Here is a 21,620-nt window from a genome sequence, read left to right as displayed (position 1 = left end):
TTTAATAATACGCCTAATTGAACTTCTAGGCCTCACATTTTAAGAAGTGGATTAACATGAACAAAACAGTTAACACGACTGCATATGATAATGGAAACATTACAAACGAACCTCATTTGGCCCAGGGCTCATTAAATTAATTGTGTATCAAGGTGTAGTCTTATAGGCTAGCCTACTGGGTCTTTGGTTAATCTGAAGCCTGACGGACCAGATCTTCAAGGAGCCACACGCCCCAAATGGCTTCATAGCATTTCATCCGCCCTAATCACATTCATTGGTAACATAATAATAGGCGGGGACAGAGTGCAAATAGCTCTCTGACGTTTTAAGATTGTTAATAATAGAATCCGAAAGTCTAGGCTAGCCTACCTGAAAGGCGAGAAAGGGAAGTTCCTACGTCACACACGGCCTTTGTCGCCGCCACATCACCTGCCGCCTTCATGTGTCGTTTAAAGCTCGGAAATACCACAACTACAACCCTCAGGTCCCTTGCCTTGGACTTGATGTTTTTCCCGAAATAATATCAAAATCGTAGATTAATATAAATGTAGTTGTCGTATAGGCCTACTATTGTTTTAGAATTCATGTCCTATCAGGATAGTGTAGCCTAACGGCAGAGAAAAAGGAGAATAACGCAATATATCCAGCCTATCTATCAGAGACGGACGATCTCTGCTTCTCCAGTCAAAACATTTTTCTTCTCATCGTATGATTTCCGACTGCACCTGAAAGCCTCAAGCCACAGAAGGTCTCGCTGAGGGGGAAGAGCAGCTTTGTCTCTAGCAACATCACTCTGTGTAGGACATATTTCGGAAATAGGCTACAACACGTGAAGCGATTCAATTAATAACGTTGTTTTGTTATTGTGTTCATTGAAACCTGTAACGTTACAGCGAGGGGATATTAGGCTACCTTCTCAAAAATGCTCCAGTCTTTAGCCAGTAATTCGTGTGTGCGGTTGATACAGAGTCACAAATCGACGTGGTATTTTGCATTTCTAGTCCTCGGGTATATCCTCTTTCTCGTATTCGGCGCCGTCGTATTTTCTTCGGTCGAGCTGCCTTACGAGGACCTCCTGCGCCAGGAGCTGAGGGCCATTAAGAAACAGTTCCTTCAGGAGAATGACTGTCTGTCTGAGGAGCGTCTCGAGCGCTTTTTAAAGAAAGCCCTGGAGGCCAGCAACTATGGGGTATCCATCCTCAACAACGCCTCAGCTAACTGGAACTGGGACTTCACCTCCGCGCTGTTCTTCGCGAGCACCGTGCTGTCCACCACAGGTGAGTGCTGGTCTCAGGCTGGACAATGTAGCCTACTGTTAGGCAGAGTGATACTGCAGCAAACCAGGTGCGAAGCATTTTCAACCAGTCTGAAGTGGGCTCCTGTTTTTGACCTTTTCTATTTCAGCATTAAAAAAATAAACAACAACAACTACCATGGTGTCAGATTTGCAGGGTGAATGAACCACTACTAGGTCTCACAAACCTATAGCCTATGTAACTATGGAGACAGTGGATACTGAAATGTATCACACAGCATGTGATAATTATTGGGTAAGCCTACCAAAAGCGTTTTTTTAATGTCCCTTCTTTCATCACTTTGACATGTAGCCTATTACATTAGCAACTATCCCAACATTATATTGATGTCAATCAAACCATCTCTGGTTATGTAGGTTCAGAAGCAAAAGCTGTTTGTAATTATTTTATTTAAGTTGGCACAGTGCATTTGATAACATTAAGCTACTGTTAAGCAAACAGCCCTGCAGTATAGTACACAAAATTGTATATGCTGTACTATACAAAAAATCAGACTGAAGGCCAGTGTCTGGGACAGAAGCACACACAATTCAGACATGTGTGTGGATTTGTATATTTTCCCTTAAGGTATTTTAGTCCAGGCATTATATAACCTGACCTCTCAAAAATTGCAACAGAAACCATTCCAACTGTTTTTGACTCATGAATATGTAATAAATAACATACTGAAAGTCTTAAGGAATCCAAGTGGTGGAAAGTTATTTTCTAAGGGGTTTCTTAACCATACCTTTATGTCAATTTTCAGCTTCCTAAAGTACTGTTTTATGGTAGAGGGGATATGTGCAAAATTGTTAACCTTTTCAGAAAAGCTTGAAACTTGGTACACTTATACAGTTTGGGGCTCTGAACATTTTCAGATATTAAGCCATTGCAAAATCGAATCATGGTTGCCATGGCGACCATTTTACTTTCCGCCATATCCTAATTATGCATTTTTCATCATAACTCCTGAACCAAACACAATACCACATAACTAGTGATGTCTAACACTATGTTTTCATGGTCAGGGATTACTATGATACCACATACAACATCAGAAACAGTTAAGGTTGGGCGCCCTTAGCTCAGTTGGTAGGGCGTCCCCCCCGGGCCGGGCCCAGCAGCAGATCCGGGTTCGATTCCCGCCCGCGGTCGTTCTCTGCATGTCACTCCCCTCTCTGCCCCATTTCACCTCTGTCTCTCTACACTATCAATAAAGCATAACAATGCCCAACAAATATCTTAAAAAAACACATACATGTATTTGTAGAGAGAATAACTATCTTATCAACCAGGGATTTGCAGGGACAGTTGGGGGAGCAAGAGCTTATTATTTTACAATAGTAGCACGTACATTTCTGACTTAGCCCAGCATACCTACCAATTTATTTTGAATACCCACTCACACAATTGTTTAACAGATCAGCAGATCTCTACAAAATAATCAGTTCACACAGAGACATTGTTCTTCTTTAGTATCCACTAAAGCAATCTAAAAGTTTTTTCACAATTTGCACGTTTTCTATGCTACTAGTTTCTGGTATAAGATACATTTCCACTAATTGACTGCACCAAATATTGCACTCTTTTGTATTTCTGCACATGACAATAAATCATTTGAAATATTTTGGTGGTATTGTTGAAATAAATAACGCTTAAAAATTAACATCAACAACAAATTCTTCACACAAAAAAGAAAAAAGGCGGTTCTCTACTTGAATAACCAAACCAACCTACCATTCAAAACTATAAAGTTGGCCTATATTTGGTTGCAACATTTAGGCTTAGTTCATTCTGCTCTCATCACTGCAAAATTACTGAAAACATTACTGAAATCATTACAAAAAAGTTCTTAATCTTTGAACACAAATCTGTTCCTTCAGTTATTTCCAACTTCTTTGTGCCTTGTATCTTTCTTTGCATTAAGAACTTTTTAAGGTCTATTTTTATTTTTTATTTTTAGAAACAATACAGAAAGCAGGATCTTGGTGGTTACAATGATTAAAACAGGATGATGCTTCTCGTCAGCTTCATTGTGGTATCACTCGGGTGGTTGGTCAATTGGCCAGGTTTCTGAAAAACTGGTCAGACCTGGCTGGCCGTGTCAACCTGAAGACTTATGTCAAAGCCTTTAGAAGTTATAGTCAAATACTTTCAGAAAGTCAGAAAGCTTTCACACTTTCTACCCCTTATGGGCGGCCCTGTCTGCACATACTGTAGATGTGAGCTGATTTTGTGTAGAGATTATGCCCTGATACTGCCATGAAAGGAAGCATTTCTGATATTGTTTCAAGGTGAAGTTCCCAATTCTCAGAAACTTGCAAAATATGTCTACCAATGGATTTTAAGGATTCAGTTTTGCATTTGAGAAGTCATCTTATTCTGAGAATCACATCAGAATGGCAAGCCTTCTCTGCAGACATCGTCTATCAGCTTTGCATATATTGCAGCAACTTAATTGACACCAGAGTTTTATAAACGATCTCCAGCAGGTATCATCTGCTGATGACATCTCTTCATCATAGTATTTTGGATCTCCTTGCAGCTAATGGGGAGTTACAACAAGTGCATCAGGCAGAATCAGGCAATTAAGGACTCTTTCAATGCAAATCCCATCCAAACATCTTCCCTGTCATAATGTGCACAACGGCTGCATAGAAAATCATTATCACTTCCTCTTCCCAGCATCAACCATAACATGCCCAATGGACCCCAACAACTAATATCAGTGTGGAAGCCCCCAAGTCACTAACCTCTGGCTCAGCTGCTTTCATAAGAAAATGCCTTCCACCAGTGGTTGATCAAATTTGATGATTGGGGTGGAATTGTGGCAGTGGGCATGTTCACATATGAACTTACATGCGGAGTAGATGCATGTAAGGTCACTACGTCTCATATCAACCAATGGGGTAAACACAAAGGATGTTTACCCCGGGTGATTGCCATGCTGTGCAAATTGCATCATACTAGACCATGCTGGCCTTTGTGAGACAAACAGGATGGCAGTTTTCCATATGAGTTCCAGGTCTGCTGTCGGATCATATGGTTCTGATCTCTCTCTCTAACTAATAAAGGCAAAAATTACCCAAAAATAACTTGACATTGTTATCTTGAAAACATTTAATACATTTATGGCAAGAAAATTAAATCAAATTAATATTATGACTTCATAGTTAATCATTTATTTGCACATGCATTGTACCATATCTCTTGTTAAACAAAGTTGTCGGTTGATGGACAGTAATGAACGATTTGTGTGGATATCAGAAAAGAATGTATAAATAAATACAAATTAACATTGGATTCACCCTTAACTATTGACCTTAACTGTTTCTGATGTTGTATGTGGTATCATAGTAATCCCTGACCATGAAAACATAGTGTTAGACATCACTAGTTATGTGGTATTGTGTTTGGTTCAGGAGTTATGATGAAAAATGCATAATTAGGCTATGGCGGAAAGTAAAATGGTCTCCATGGCAACCATGATTCAATTTTGCAATGGCTTAATATCTGAAAATGTTCAGAGCCCCAAACTGTATAAGTGTACTAAGTTTCAAGCTTTTCTGAAAAGGTTAACAATTTTGCACATACCCCCTCTACCATAAAACAGTACTTTAGGAAGCCGAAAATTGACATAAAGGTATGGTTAAGAAACCCCTTAGAAAATAACTTTCCACCACTTGGATTCCTTAAGACTTTTAGTATGTTATAAATTACATATTCATGAGTCAAAAACAGTTCAAATGGTTTCTGTTGCAATTTTTGAGAGGTCCACCCATATTTTCTCACAAAATGCCTGTACTATTTGGGCTGTTTAGCACAAGACCATGCTTTGGAATCAGTCCTATCACGCTATCTAGCATCGCTCAAAATAACAAGCCTTGCAGATGCTTGTCAGTCTTGACGCTTGTCTCGGGGAACTTTAGTCTGAGCTCTTGAGTATATTGCAGCAGTTATCTGTGAAATTTCAACATACCGATTGTGCAGATACAATGTACACAGCAGACAGCTTTTATTGTGTATGTCTCAACAAAACAATGTGTATGGCCAAACAGACTTGACAGACATCTAGACTAGATAGGGATCCCACTCTATGGGATAGTTATTTCCAATATTTTTTGCTTTTATTAATCACAATGATACTATAGGAATTAGTTTAGTTATTTTTTCTCTTTTTTTCCTGCTAAAAACACCTGCTGTTGGATATTTCCTTGTACCTTTGTTCTTCAGCAGTGATGACCGACAGAATAGTTACACAAAACAAATACCAGTTACAATGGGGGAATTTACCTGTTTCATTCTCACTAGAGGAAACAGGAAGCAGGAATCATTATGAGCAGAAGTGGCAGTAAGCAGAAACTGAGAGTAAATTGTCACAAGCACACCTGGTGCTATTTCCTCATTCCCGCACTCTTTGTAGTGAGCCATGTTATTTTTGACACTCTCGGTAGGTCCACTTCTCAGTCCTATGTTAGTTTCTAAAGCAGTACAATGCAATCTTTCACACATTGACACGACAAAAGCTTTTTCGGCCATCCAGTCAGATAGACGCATGTGCTTATAAAACTACAGACACTGATCATTTGTTTTAAAATAATCAAGTGTGTGTGTGTGTGTGTGTGTTATTACGTAATGTTTCATACGCAGTCTACAGATGTCTGCCATGTTGAAAATCTCCCCAGGAAATGATTTAGTTTCCAAAAAGTGAACATCACAATAAAATGAAGCAGAGCTTGTTTTCAAAATGAATACTTTTGTTGTTGTTGCTTTTAATAGAAACCGGCTCCATCAATATTAAAACATTGTCTGCTTCCTTCCAGGATACGGTCACACCGCACCGCTGTCGGACGGCGGGAAGGCCTTCTGCATCATCTACTCTATGATCGGCATCCCCTTCACCCTCCTCTTCCTCACCGCCGTGGTGCAAAGGATCATGGTCTTCAGCACGCGCCGGCCCATCACCTACATCCACACGCGCTGGGGCATATCCAAGCCGCTGGTGGCCATCGTTCATGCCACTCTGCTCGCCGTCGTGGCCGTGTCCTGCTTCTTCCTCATCCCCGCCGCCATCTTCTCTGCGCTGGAGGACAACTGGAACTTCCTGGAGTCCTTCTACTTCTGTTTCATCTCCCTCAGCACCATCGGCCTGGGAGACTACGTCCCCGGAGAGGCCAGCAATCAGAAGTTCAGAGAGATCTACAAAGTGGGCATCACTGGTGAGTGCTGCTCGTAATATGTATTTTGGAGTAGGGTTGGGAGGTATTAAGGTATTACCGTATAGCGGTGTATTAAAAAATAGCAATTACCGTGGATACCGTCATAAAATGTTTTGGTGGTGTGTAATGTCTGGTGCGAGTGTGTCCATGTCCAGCAGCAGCACCAATGCCTGTGTTTGAAGATAGTGTGCATGTTATTATAAGAATGCAGCTTAAAATACCTTACAAGTAAATTACATGCGTTCTTTTCCCTTGTTTGGAACGTAGATTGTGATGTGTTCAAGTGCTATCTGTTAAAATCTGTATTTGGCGGGGGTAACGTCATAGTGATTGGTTCAATGTCATCTTGTAAAATGTAGCAATAGGAAGCCTATACCAAAAGGTATCACCGTATACCGGGGTATAATTTGGGGAAGGTATAAAGTTATTAAACAATGGATACTGCCCAACATGCCACTAGGCATAAAGGGCAGTAAGTAAGTAAGTACTGCCCAACCCTAATTTGGAGCAATTTCCTTATTATTTTATATTTAATTTTATATATATTATTTATTTACGTGTTTATAATGGTATATGTGGAGCATTGTAAACAGCATCCACCATTGTCAAATTAAATCTGAAACTTTGATCCAATAACTGTTGCCAAAACTATTGATGAGACGATTGCCACACAGCGGCACACAGTTCCATAAACTGTGTATAGCTTCCTGTTGCAAAGAGGATATTGATTGATTGATTGATTGATTAAACTTTATTTCAGACATATCAAAAAAAAAATGAAAAACTAAAAGCATGAAAACACAACACAAAGAATATGTTCAAATGATTTCACAAATAAAAATAAACAAAATAAACAAAAAATAAACATAACATTGAATTGATATGCCTGAAAAGGAGTAGGAAGAAGTATAAACTTATTTAATCCTACCCCTTTTCCACAGCTCAATAACTTTATAATATTTTTTTATATATATATATATTTTTTTTTATATTTATACAATCCATATATCCATATATACTCGACGCCATTGCAAATGAGGGACACCCCTCAATTGGTCTCCTGAGGATAAACAAAAGTCAAACGATAAATGAAATGAAATATCCACTACATACATCCATACAAAAATACATCCACCATATGCATCAACACAATTCATACGTCCATATCTCCATATTTGTACAACTCACATATCCATATCCACACATACATATACTTTCCGTCTTAAATCTCTCCCTCATCCCTGTACCTGTTAAAAATCATTGCTTTGAATTTTTTTTTGAACTGAATCATGTTTGGACATTGCTTTAACTCCGTGCTCATACCATTCCACAGTTTCACACCACCAATTGAAATGCAATGACATTTTAAAGTCATGCGTGCAGCCAGTGTCTTAAAGTTTAATTGTTCCCTCAAATTATAACCACCCTCTCTGTCAAAAAAAAGTTTTTGAATGTTACCTGGTAGCAGTTTGTTTCTAGCTTTGAACATGATTTGTGCAACTTGATATTCAACCAGGTCATTGAACTTTATGATACGGGAATGTAAAAAGAGGAGGTTGGTGTGATCATAATATCCAGCTTTATTGATTATTCTTATGGCTCGTTTTTGAAGTGTGACTAGTGGTTGCAGTGAGCTTTTGTAAGTGGTCCCCCAGACCTCCACACAGTAAATTAAATAAGGTAAGATCATTGAGCAGTAAAGAATATGCAATGATTTGTGATCCAATATATGCTTTGCTTTACCCAGGACTGAGATGCTTCGTGACAGTTTAGATTTAACATGATTTATGTGAGGTTTCCAGCATAGCTTGTGGTCTATTGTCACACCCAAGAATTTATTTACATACACTCTTTCAATATTAACACCATCTATCTTGACATTTATATCACTATTTAAATTACAATTTCCAAACAACATGATTTTTGTTTTGCTTAAATTCAATGATAATTTATTATTGTCAAACCACCTTTTTAATTTGCTCATTTCAGATGTAATTGACTCCAGAAGCTGCTGCAAGTCCTCTCCCGTACAAAAAATATTTGTGTCATCTGCAAATAACACAAATTGTAAAATATTTGATGTTTTACATATGTCATTTATGTAGAGAATAAAAAGAATTGGCCCTAACACTGACCCCTGGGGGACCCCACAAGCAATGTCCAAACAAGCTGACACGTATTCACCCATCTTCACAAACTGTTGCCTGTTCTGTAGATAGCTCCTCAGCCAGTTTAATACAACCCCCCTGATACCATACCGTTCTAATTTATTAATTAATATATCATGATTTATGGTATCAAATGCTTTTTTGAGATCAATAAAAACACCAGCTGCATATTTCTTTTGGTCCAGGGAATTTGTAATCTTTTCAATTAGCTCAATGACTGCTAATGAAGTAGATCGGTTGGGTCTGAATCCGTATTGGCTGTCAGTTAGTAAATTGTGTTTATTGATGAATTTATTAAGTCTAGCAGCAAATACTTTTTCTAAGATTTTTGAGAATTGAGGAAGCAGTGAAATAGGCCTGTAGTTTGTGAAGTGGTGTTTGTCTCCAGTTTTGTACAGCGGTATGACTTTTGCAATTTTCATTTTTCTTGGGAATTCACCAGTTTTAAATGATAAATTACAGACGTGCGTTAATGGCTTCGAAATTCCGTGAATTACCTCTTTGACTATTCTCATATCAATGTCACTATAGTCAGTAGAAGTTTTATTTTTGCATTTATTGACAATCTCTATAATTTCACTCTCTTCCACTGCTGTTAGAAACATTGATTTTGGATTAATGTCTATGAAATCATTAATCCTGTCATCAGATCTCACAGGAACAGGTATTTTTTCAGCCAGTATTGGTCCAACATTTACAAAATATTGGTTGAAGCCATTTACTGCATCATCCATATTATCAATAGTCATATCATTTTCAATAAACTCATGCGGATAATTAACTTGTCTAGAACCGTTTCCAATAACATTATTCAGTATCTTCCATAGACCTTTAATATTGTTTTTATTATTATCTATTAATTTTCTATAATATTCTTTCTTACTAATTCTCATAATGTTAGTTAGTTTATTTTTATATTTCTTATATTTATGTTCAGCATCTTTGGTTCTAAGCTTTATAAACTCTTTATATAGTGTATTTTTCTTTTTGCAGGCATTTTGTAATCCCTTAGTTATCCATGGACTATCTGAATATTTTAATTTAATTTTAATTTCTTTTATTGGGCAATATTTATCATACAACAATTTAAATATCCCCAAGAATATTTCATAACCTTTATCAATATTTTCTTCTTTATATAATGGTTCCCAATTTTGATTTAATAATTCATTTTTTAAAGTGTTTATTGCCTCTTCTGTCCGTTATTACTCATTGCTTTGTTTGCACAGCAAGAACAACACTCACTTACTTTATTAGGCCTTTTGAACCATAAAGCAATTCAGCAAATTAAACAAAAAAACACCCTGAAAACCCTATATATTTATATATTACATCATGCTACACAGTGTAACATGTAGTAAAGTGATGGTCTCAATTTATTCAAAAATGAATAGACAATGATTTACTGATATAGCTGGTTTAACGATGATGAACTTTGACCTTCCTTGGTGTGACATAATCAACTGGGTCGATTTTTCTCGATATACTTAGCTCTTATAAGAGCAATTTTAATTGTGAATCAAATTAAGGATTATATTCAACTCAGCTTGAAATATCTAGGTGCTAGTGGCTTTATCACAGCTGGACTCACATTCAAACCACAAATCAGTTATTGCACTCTGATATAAGAATAATCCAAACAAAACAGCTATGGGTTATTATAAGACATGTAAAGTATAGTTTACTGTCCCTGAGAGATACAGCTGGAATCATCGCTGTTGATTTAGAAAACAGAAACCCTGTCAGCCTACAACAAGCGGTAACTGATCAACAATACTCTTTCTATTAACATTAGAGTTTACAAATGTGTGTCATCATATGTAGTATACAGTATATATATTAGGCTGAATACTTTTTCACTGCAAACTTCTAAACAATACAGAGCTCATAAAAAAGGGCTCAGTATGATATTGAATAGCCTTCGCACACTTTGGATATTATTGAGCTGCTGCATGCTGCTGACAAAGCACAAGTTTGACACCCCTTCTGCCCTTCCCTGTGTGTTTTCATGGCCTATTAATCTGTCAGGACAGGCGACACAGTGCTGTGCAGGGTAACACAATTAAGCCAATGCCTTAAGGAGTATGGCAAGACATCGATTGCATTTTCTGGCTGATTTGTGCAGCGTGCTGTTAGCAGCAGCACTGTCAGGGGCAGGGCTGATGGTGACTGGAATCATTTTTTATTTTTTTAAAGTCGAATTTTTGTTTAAACTGATGCATTCTTGTCAAGCTGTGGGCGCGTATGAATGTTGAACGCTACTCCAAGTGAACTGTCACCTGCATGTGTGTGCGTGGTAGGGACGTCATTCAGCAGGCGCCATGTGTCAGCCCGTAGGAGTAGAGGAGGCTGTGTGACAGAGTATGTTTGCTAGCACTACTAACACCAGACACATTTGTACGGCTTCCTCTGTGAATCATTACACCTCCAAATCGGAAGTGACATAACCGCACTATCTATACTAACACTGAGAAGCTGATAAAACAGAAGAGCTAAAGACACCAGAGTTTGCCACAAATAAGGAAACTATTGTGTTGGTAATTTGCTGATGTGTTTTTTTTAAGCGGCCACTGATTTTGTGATTTGCATTCAAGGTGTAGCACTGTTCTGTGTGATAATACATGCAATAAGTTCTGCCATTATTCTAAATGAAAGACTGTAACTTGAATGGAAATATGCAGTAATCCAGTAATACATGTCACTTCCTGCAAATACCAGGAAATGGGGATTTAAAATTTATTTTAAACATGTTCTAATTCATTCACTACACAACATGCTCATGAGACCTATTCCTAATTTGGTAATAATGCTACTAACACAGTAGTTGGTTGATACATTTTAGAAACACCTTTTGTTTCTGGGGATTTTCCGGTGTTTTTCATGTTAGAGGATGCCACAGATGGTGCGTATCAGCCTAGCGCAAATCAGTGAAAGACTGTACAGCTGGTAGGCTACTTATTTACATTTACAGGGGATTTTCAGCGTTGTTTGTTTCTCTGTGTTTTTCCCCCTATCTCGTTGAAACAAAGAACTTGCACTGTTATTGTTAGCATGGTAGCTAACCACTGCCCCCTTGTGTCAGTGCATATAAACAGCAGGTTCTGGGACACAACAATTAAGAAATGCATTACATGTGTTTTTCTGAAGAACACATACAGAGATGGAAAAAATTGTTAAATTGGCGGTACTGTATGAATACAACAGGAAACATTCATCAGCAGCTGTAAAAAAAGATAAGATAAGAGTTAAGAAGTAGCCTACAAATTGTGCTTTGTCATATAAATCAATGTAATCCCCTTTCCTTTCCTTCCCTGTCTTGTTTGTCCAATCAGTCTACCTGATCTTGGGTCTGATAGTTATGCTGGTGGTGCTGGAGACCTTCTGCGAGCTGCAGCAGCTGAAGCAGCTGAGGAAGATGTTCTACCTGAAGAAGGAGAAGCCCCAGGACCGCCTCGCCATTCTGGAGCACGACCACCTGTCCTTCACTACTGTGTCCAAAAGAGCCTCTGCCTACCATGAAGACAAGACCCAGGCCTTTGTCAGTGTCCCCACTGGGCTCTCTCCCAACGATGACCCCATGATTCAGTAAATGAAGGATGAAAATATTTAATCTTTGGGGTAGCGCACGCAAGACTATAAGTAGATAGACCGAGTTAGATCATAGGTCTCAGCTTTAGGCATTCTGCAAATCTTAGTAGTAAAACTAGAAGAGGTTATTCGGATCAAGCTAACAATCTCCTTTAGCGAAACCACCAAACTGACAATATAGTGCTTTGCGGCAGAGATTAAATGCATGCACATTAAAAAGGGAGTGAATTCAAATTATAACTGTGACTATAAAGACAAAATCAGTGGTTTTGAAAAGCCTTCAACTGTATTTATGACTGACAGGAGCAACGCTTCTTTAAGAGCTGTATTATTTATTGCATATTTAGGAACATACTGTAGTTAATGGTCTCTTGAATCTAGCTGAACACAAAATAGTACGTATGTGTATTTTATGAATAGAAATGCTTGACACATATGCTGAATGTTAATAATCAGGTAAATGTTTTGAGATGTACAGAATAGTGCCACCTATAATAAACACATCTATTCAAGATGAGTCAAATTGGAGCCAAAGCATAAAACCATCTCAAGTTATTCATTTAATCTTTTGGGTTCAGAGTAGAAAATGAATTTTATGAAGAAGCTCAGAAGAATGTATCCTGAAACAGTGGTATATGTTTGAAAAGCAACAACAGTTGTTTAAGAAACAGTCAAGAAGAAACGATGTACGCTACATATAATAATGTAGTTGTTTTGTAGCATATTTGGCTCATCTTTGTAGATGCGTTTATTATTTATGTTGCACTCTGCATTGTCCCATTGTATTGTGAGGGAAAACATTTGTCTGCAGATGTGTGTTGCAGTGCTATTTTAATAGTTGTCCATGCGTGATGATTGATATGCACTATAACTTATTGATTTTTATGAATGGCTTAGTGTGTGCTGGACTGTAAAAAAGGGAAGTGAGGTTAGTCTTTCTTCAAAAGGGAATCACAATGGGCTGGTCGGCCTGTTGCATTTCACTGATAAAGAGCTCAGTTTGCACATGTACTGGTACAGAGAAAAAAAAAGCTGTTTAGGATTTTGCTGAAAGAAAAAGGGAACATTGTCCCAAAGATTTGATCCGTAAAAACAGGATATATTTTTCATTGAATACTTTACTTTTATCGTAGAGGATCTGAGCAAGACTGGAGATGTTCAAGACAAACTCCTTTACTGTATTAACAAAGGATTACAACATTTTGTTAGCAATCAAATAAATATTTCTCTACTAGAAATGGTTTTAATACTCAAGCAGCAGTAGTGCAAGTGAAACGCCCCAGTTCTCTTTACCTACCAAATCAGTTTTTAATCTGCTCATTAACTGAGGATTACTTTCCTGGAAACTGGAATTAGAACCAGTCGATATGCACTTTCAAATTTGTACAACATTGGCATTGCACTCCTCTGTGTATTTAGAAAATAATATTTGTATCTGGTGGAAAAATGTTTGCGACAGAAGAACTCATTTCATGCCTTTTATCCGTCCTCTTCACATTCTGGCACAAATAGACTGCCACACCTACAGTTAAGCACACCACTGTAATGCAAACTTATTTATCATGTATACTTTTTAGTGCAGGACAACATGCGTTTGTTATAAATGTAAGCTTGGCCTCATTCTACGTAAGGAGCCTAAGTTCTGACCTCATCTACATCACTGCATTCCAGACGCAGTCGCTGTCTTTTATGACATTTTTGTAATGCTTTTTTATGCTGTTTGCTAAAAGGAGATTGAAAGCTGGAGCGGAGTGCAGGGGTATTCCTTGCTGGCTCTGTTAGTTTAGTAGGGACCAATGTCTTTGAAGCGGATGAGCTGTGGCAAAGCGTCATGAAAGCTTGCAGGAATAAGCTTAGTCCGTGTTACTCACTGATGTATTTTATAGATCAGATTCATTTTTTTTTACCACCAGTCTATGCCTTCATGTGTCCAACCTGTGAAACAGTGATACTGTTCATTTTGTCTGCTGAGAGAAAAAAGGAGAACTTGAATTTTGCCCCGCCTGGGTTTCTCATTTACTGTAAGATCTAGGCTAGTAAACTGTTTTGCATATGCATTCAATGGATGATGTCGAGGCTTGGACGCTTTAGCCTTATGGTCCTGTGTCGTGACTGACTGACACACACACACACACACACACACACACACACACACACACACACACACACACACACACACACACACACACACACACACACACACACACACACACACACACACACACACACACACACACACACACACACACACACACACACAGTATTTACTTGTTTTGTCTTGAAGGTGAGAGCTGTCAGGTACAGTAGTTCTTATTCAGTAAACGTTGTGTGAAGGATAAAAAATGGAAGCACACTGACATTATTTATGCTTATACTTCTGCAATCAGTTTCTGTACATATGTCTTCAGTTGTTGTGGTGAACAATTTAATTAACATGAACCGTTGAGTATTATATTGTTACAATAGCCATATTGTAATACAGCATTGCCATTGAGCAGCAAGGTTTTATGTACTGTACAATTAATTTCAGCTTAAGAAGTGAATCCATGAACTGTAATATATCAGTGTGTCTTCAATAAAATGTTGGTTTTGTTATTACATGTCTTTTTTATTTATTTCCAAATTTTGTCTTACTGTATTATCCAGAGCTATCCACTATAGGAGGTCATGGGTATTGTGCTCTGTCAGCTCCCTCCCTGCCTACAGCTACATGTGTGTGTATGTGTGTTTACCATTCAAGTTTGTTTTAAATTAGTACATGTAAGGGTGGGAGTTGTGGACAATTGCCAGGTCACATAATACCACTTGGCGAATAAGAGAAAGGCGCAAAAACAAATGGAAATGAATGTGATTATCTGTAGGGTATAGGCTAGCATCTATAAAGTGACGTTTAAATTATTGGTACTTGAATAGACAATTTGAATCGTTCATTTCATCTTTGAATACAACATGGAGTCTGTGGACTGAGGTGCTTGGCAAATCTTTGTCTCCATCACAGAGGAGCAGTAATTGAAGTTGACGGTCAACAAGAGGCACAAACATATTCCAGCCAGTGACAAAGAAGAAATGCTTCCTTATTTGAGCATAAGAAGCAATCATTTGCACATCAGACGTATTATATGCAGCACTTGATAAAAAAAGAGAGGACATCGCTAGGTGTTGAAAGACACTGATTTATGATGAGAATCCGCGAAAAACAACACAGCTCTAGAATGTGCGTTGTATATTTTACGGGCTTTGGTATTGCTGTACAATATCTGTCAAATAGGCAACAACACAGTGAGTTAAGGTGTTTTCATTCCTCAGTCAGTCATTCATCTGAACCTCTAAGTTCATCCTCCATGTCTGTGAGGAGAGTGGATTTAATAGGGTATGTTTAGGGTGCTAAAATAAATGGGACACCTTTGTTTTATTCAACAGCTCTACTTCTTATTGAACAGAAGTGTGATCCCGTCTGACATGCAGGAGGCACCTCTCACTGCGTAACCACTGAGCCGACATCCGTGTTATCAAGATAAGCATGTCTGAATAAAAGATGAGTGGGGGATGTATTCATTGGAAGTATATGTTGTGACCTGTGGGCGTGCAGTAATGGAAAACAAGTGTGATACAGTACAAATCTACCATATTCACAATCAGCAAGGAATTGTGTCTGTTCATTTACATAATGTGATTGTTTTACAAATCACCACAGTTGGGAGTCACGGATCTGACTACTAATTGCAATAATTCTTTTGAATGTACATAACAAGTTCAAACTATGCAATATGAACTGCAAACGCATAAAAAGGAGCTATGCAAACGCATCTAGCCTATACTGTATAGCTCATTGCCTGCAGGTGACAGTGTAACATTCTACAACAATAACTTGATTCCCTATAGTGGTGGCATTTTACATTACTCTCTCGGCATGGATTGTTAGTCAGAAAAGCCAAAATAGCATGCTGGTTTACATAGCCTATACTGCAAAATACAGCATGGTAATAGCCTATGGGCATGTGCCATCTGCTCCTGCTCTTACTGTCCTTTAGCGGGAGGTGGCACATGAGCTACATGTGAATGAATGAGATCTGACTTTAGAGACTCCCAACAAATGACCCTCCAAATTTGGCAAGTGACTGGCTGAAGCACACACAAACACAAACATACAGTAGAATTGTCAGGCTGCACAGCCATGCTGTCAGTCAGGAGGGTATCGAGGCAGAACGGAACTATTCCCTTAAGGCTTATCCCTACACACAGGACAGAAATATAGCCCACTCGCCTTGCACGTCATTAATATTGCTATGTGATCTTGTTGCTTCATTCATATGCGCACTATACCTAAGCCTGCAGCTGTGAGGATCAAAATGAATTCAGTTCAGAACTTGCAACTGGAAGGATCTAATATATCCGTCTGAGAAAGTGAGAAATGCATCATTGCACTGTATCTAAAGTTATTCTTTAAGTACTGCTTGTTGTGCATGCATCAAACTGTCACTCCAGCAAAGCCCAAGAGTGACATGCACTGCAGAATCGCCCCCAGAGAACATTGTGTAATGCGTGACATTTTATCATTCATGTTTCACAGGTCAGTCAGATCCATTGTTGCAGCTTTAACTAATGGACCAGTGACTCAGGGGTCACCCAGGACTACACTGAGACTGAGAGGACTGGCATCAACCCCATAGCACTGCTTTCTGGTGGTGGTGCAACTCTATTTATATACTGACACACACACACACACACACACACACACACACACACACACACACACACACACACACACACACACACACACACACACACACACACACACACACACACACACACACACACACACACACAACACACACACCCTGGGACTGTGGGAATGCAGGGGGCCTCAAGCACACACATTCCCCACTGCAAACTGTGCAACTGCTCTCAGTTGCTTCAGCAAACACGATGCTCATTTTTACTGTCTGTTGGTTATATTTATTAACGTTTTATTAACGACAGCGTGATGCAACAACTTCGATGCAATATACAATATAATTGTGCATGAAAACCTTAGGTTGACAGATATGTATATATATGTATGTGTGCACGTGTGCGTGTGCGTGTGTGTGTGTGTGTGTGTGTGTGTGTGTGTGTGTGTGTGTGTGTGTGTGTGCACACAGCAAATATTAGCACCAAGCCCCAGTTACCCTTCTTGTGAATGTATGAGAGGTGAGACAAACTGACAGGACCAGAAGAACGGTGGAGAGAAGAGAAGGAGGGGTGGATGAAGATGCAGCAGCAGAAATGGGCATGTGTCTCTTTATCTCTCTCTCTCTCTCTCTCTCTCTCTCTCTCTCTCTTTATCTCTCTCTCTCTTGCAACCATTTTGGAGTGAAACCTCCATCTCTTTAGTGTGAGTTTGTCTTGTTATCGGGACTAACAGTTAGCTGCACTGATGTAACATACAAAAAAAGGCCTGAATGAACATGATAACAAATATGAATACACAAAGAGAGCAACAGACAAACTGTGGTTTTGCTGATGTGGTTTTCCCAACAGTGCAGTCTTTTGACGAAAGCCTTCACAGGTTGAACCATCAGCAGTCATGCTGAAACACAAGAAGAAACTCTTGGGAATGGAACAGCAAGGTAAACAGTATGTTTGTCTTATCTTTTCCACTTTGTCATCCCACTACAGCCAACATCATGGGTGCATCAGATCTGATTTCCAGCAGGCAAGCATGTGAAGATGTAGGTGAAATATTGTGGCCGCTAATTGGATGACAAAAGGCAAATGTATATGTCATGTATATACTGTATCAGCATCAGAGTGCATTTCCAATAACCTTCATGGGATTTTCTCCTCACCAAGACTTCACAAACAACATAATTGGTTATAAATATTCAAAAGGAGCGATTGGCTCTCATGTGACAAATGGACAACCTTAGGGACATGGAGAGGCATGTTTCAAGAGTTTTCTGTTGCCAACATGGTCTGACCAATTACTTCAAATCCCTTTCTGCAAATTGGCAATTTAAAAAAAGCAAAGCAGACATTCATCGCAGGAGAAGATGTCCATGGAAAGGGTAGCAGACAGATGTTTTAATCCAATAGGATAGTGCTTTTTAATAGGGCATGTTACAGAGTCAATGAAAATAAATAACAATAGTCCAAGTTTCCATCTGGCACATGTTCTATATATTATAACATTATGGTTCTGAATATTTAATGGTCAACGTCAGTGTTTATCAAGTGTAGTTCAGTCACAGGTTAAATGTATTAGATGGGTATAAGCAGATCATATTTAATCATCTATGTGTAAAAATTCCCTTAACACATTCTGTGTGAACTATTGTGAGGCTGCCAGCTAAGATGCCATATCCCTGGTATGGGACATGGCAAGGAGTCCTCTAGGACCTTAATCATACATGTATTGTCTTGTTTTTCATTTGTCAGCCAAACTAGAAAGGGATTATCTAAGAATGGAAATCAGGGCAGTTAAAGCTGTCCAGACAAAAATAGACAGAAGATGCCAATCTTTCCCCTTCCCACCGGACAGCTAACTGGTTCATGATGTTGACACACAATACCTTCAGCGCCTCCCCTCATCCACAGAGATTCTGGCTTTACCTTCAAGCTGTGTGTCAACCTTACCAATAATGGCAGCTGAATAGAAAACATACCCCGAAGAAATCACAGAGGCCTTGGGGACCGCAGGGTGCCGATCCCATAAAGGTTATGTTTCCTTCTGGGTAGAATAACATTTGAACAGAGGAACAGACGTTTTTTGTACTGGTTTCACTGGCCAATCAGCAGTGGCCTGCCACACTGTTTCCAGGCTGAGCACTGAATTAAATATTGATGGTGAGAGGCGAGAGGATTTTTTATATCATTTTTTTTAAATGCCTGAAAGTGGATGAAGGAGGATGAGATGGAAGAGATTTAGAAAGCAGATCAAAGTTTTTTAAATGCTGCATTTTGTTTCCGACTTAGCAATAAGGGGGATGTTATGATGAAAGGCTATGAAACCTTTTACTGTTTTCACAATGATACCACCAGTAACATGGAACTGTTGCACGTTGAACTTTCATATATTAGGAAGCTGACTCATTGTAACCCATTTTAGTTATTACCTGTGCCTTTCCCTTTACTAAATCTCAATATATCTGCTGTTGAAAAGGTCCAACTAAAGGCCCGTCAATTTATTGATCGTCAGAAAACTTTAATAATGACCATATGATAATGACCAATGAGTTGTTATTTTTTATCTGTCACTTGTGTCTTCCCTGTGGAGCCAAATTTGGATTAATCTCACAGTGTTCATTTTATGTTTCTTGGCCTTGAGCTTTGGCTCCCACTTCATCTCTGATCTATACTTAGAAGAGAGCACAGCACCCTGCAGTTCGGGGCGCCAATTAAATGACTACTAGAGGAGTGCTGAAGTGGAAGATGGCGTACTGGGTGGCAAAAGAATGGCATGAATATATCAGCACTTCTTTTTGTTTCAACTGTTTTTTTAAATATTCATGTGGGCTGAGTCTCACAGGAGAGGTGGCCACATAATTGTAGTTTTGGCAAAGCAGAAGGTCAAACAATGAGAATTGATTGGGCTTTGGCTGAAGCTGTGAAGTCGAGAGGTGCATTATGCAAGATGAACCTGATCCTCTCTCCTCCCCAACATTTGCCGATGGGAGGTGTTGACCCGCGTATTGATGACTAGACTAGACACTTTTTTGCTGGAGTAAGCACAGGTTGTCCCCCCCCCCCATCCACCCCCAGCACAGAGGTGTGAGGGGTGGCTGGTCATTGATCGATGCAAAAAAAAACCTGTCTTCCAAAAATCAGTCTGGGTACTTGTGCTGCTGCTCTCTGCAGTCAGGAGCTCACAGGATGCCGACGCAATGCAGGGACTGGACCAGGAACCCGGGACCTATGGGCAACACTACCCACTTCATACAAGGTATAGGGTTTCACTCTTCCTCATGGTTTGGAATGCATGTACTGCTCAGGTTTATCTAGGGACAGAAGACAACATTGCATCTACATCTTGCCAGGCTTACAGACTAAGCATCAAAGGTATAGGTTATTTATAGTCTCATCAGTGTTATGAGGGATTTTCAAAAAGATTCAAAATAATTTCAATATCTTATTGACAGGAGTGCGGAAAAACTACTTGTAGTGGTATTGTTGATTTTAAATTCTAGTTAGATATTATCACCCCCAGTGAACATAATAACCCAATTACCTCTGATTCAATGTAATCATGTCCCTGAAATTGTTTTTGATTCTGTGGTAGAATTGAAAGAACATTTAAACTGTTTTCTCTTCTACCTCCGTTCACACAGACAGTTGAAATACGGGCCTTGCCATCATCATAAATTGCTGTTGGTAAAGTACACTGTGAATTATAGGCCTCCCCCCAGTGCACAGTGACTTGTTGAAAAATCTATACTGAAAAGAAGAGGTTATATATGTTAACAGCGCTATGTTTTCACACCTGAAACAGCCTGGACTTGTGCAGTCAATATTCCTGTGATATGATGTGTGAGGAAGGAAGAAATCCACACATAAGAGAGAACTAAGAGTAACAACAACAAATTGTGAACTGCCAGAAAAATAACTGTTCTCTCTTTCCCATACTGATGTGTTGACATTAAATGTTCTAAAAATGTATTTAATGGGACAATTGTAAAAAAAAAGAATCTATGTGCCTCTGTGTCTCATTCCCATCTGCTTCTTTGTTTGATGGTCTTTTGATTAACATCCAAAACGCCCGATACTCCTCTGAGACACAAATCATTGGCACTATTTAAATTGTTGCAAATTAGACTATACTTTTGTCGTTAAGCATGCTCTTCACAGGTAACTGATTGGGCTTCTAAAGCACAAAGCCATGGAAAAGCTGAGTCAGTGGAGGTGGGAAATGTCAGATTGAGATTCAGGGGCCACCAGGGTGTGCTTGTGTGGCCTGAAGAGGACATCAATTTCCATTCTCATCTTATATTTCACCAAAGAAGAGAGAGTAGTCGTATAGCAACTGTAAGTCCCATATATATATTTATATGTACTTGCACATAAAATGGTTGGGCCCTCTAGTTAGTAGGCTACACATCAAGGTACTGATGTAGTGGTTCAGCTATCCCCGTTCAGAAAATTACAGCTGATGCAATTTATTCCCTGCATGGATTTTAAGATATGATCATGATAATGCCAGTGAATCCGGTAGATGGCGCTGTTGCTGTGCCTCCAGTACACCAACAGCCTCCAGTCAGAGTAGAGCACAGCCTTTTCATGTTGCAACAGCGAGCGCTGTGCTGTGTTTTGTGCTGGGCAGACAGGCATATGTTGGGGTGAGGAGGAGCAGGACAATGGTACAGGGCTCTTGTCAG

At 39.1% G+C, this 21,620-nt stretch overlaps 1 protein-coding gene across 1 annotated transcript; it reads left to right on the top strand.

Annotated features, from left to right (window-relative positions):
* Positions 1–795: 795 nt before the first annotated feature.
* kcnk1b (potassium channel, subfamily K, member 1b) lies at positions 796–14,813 on the top strand. The gene is made up of 3 exons (XM_080036641.1): positions 796–1,277; positions 6,119–6,514; positions 12,015–14,813. The coding sequence occupies exons 1-3, from the start codon at positions 923–925 to the stop codon at positions 12,269–12,271; spliced, it is 1,008 nt and encodes a 335-aa protein (XP_079892767.1). The 5' UTR covers positions 796–922; the 3' UTR covers positions 12,272–14,813.
* The last annotated feature ends 6,807 nt before the right edge of the window (positions 14,814–21,620 follow it).

The sequence above is a fragment of the Ammodytes marinus genome (genome assembly GCF_949987685.1).
Source record: "Ammodytes marinus genome assembly, chromosome: 11".
NCBI classification, from domain to species: Eukaryota; Metazoa; Chordata; class Actinopteri; order Uranoscopiformes; family Ammodytidae; genus Ammodytes; species Ammodytes marinus.
Note: the sequence above shows the minus strand (reverse complement) of the source record. Positions and strands in the feature narration are given on the sequence as shown.

Coding starts and splice junctions, on each gene's coding strand:
- kcnk1b (XM_080036641.1), top strand. CDS start 923: ATGCTCCAGTCTTTAGCCAGTAATTCGTGTGTGCGGTTGATACAGAGT. Junction 1,278..6,118: donor CACCGTGCTGTCCACCACAG/GTGAGTGCTGGT, acceptor GCTTCCTTCCAG/GATACGGTCACACCGCACCG. Junction 6,515..12,014: donor CTACAAAGTGGGCATCACTG/GTGAGTGCTGCT, acceptor TTGTCCAATCAG/TCTACCTGATCTTGGGTCTG.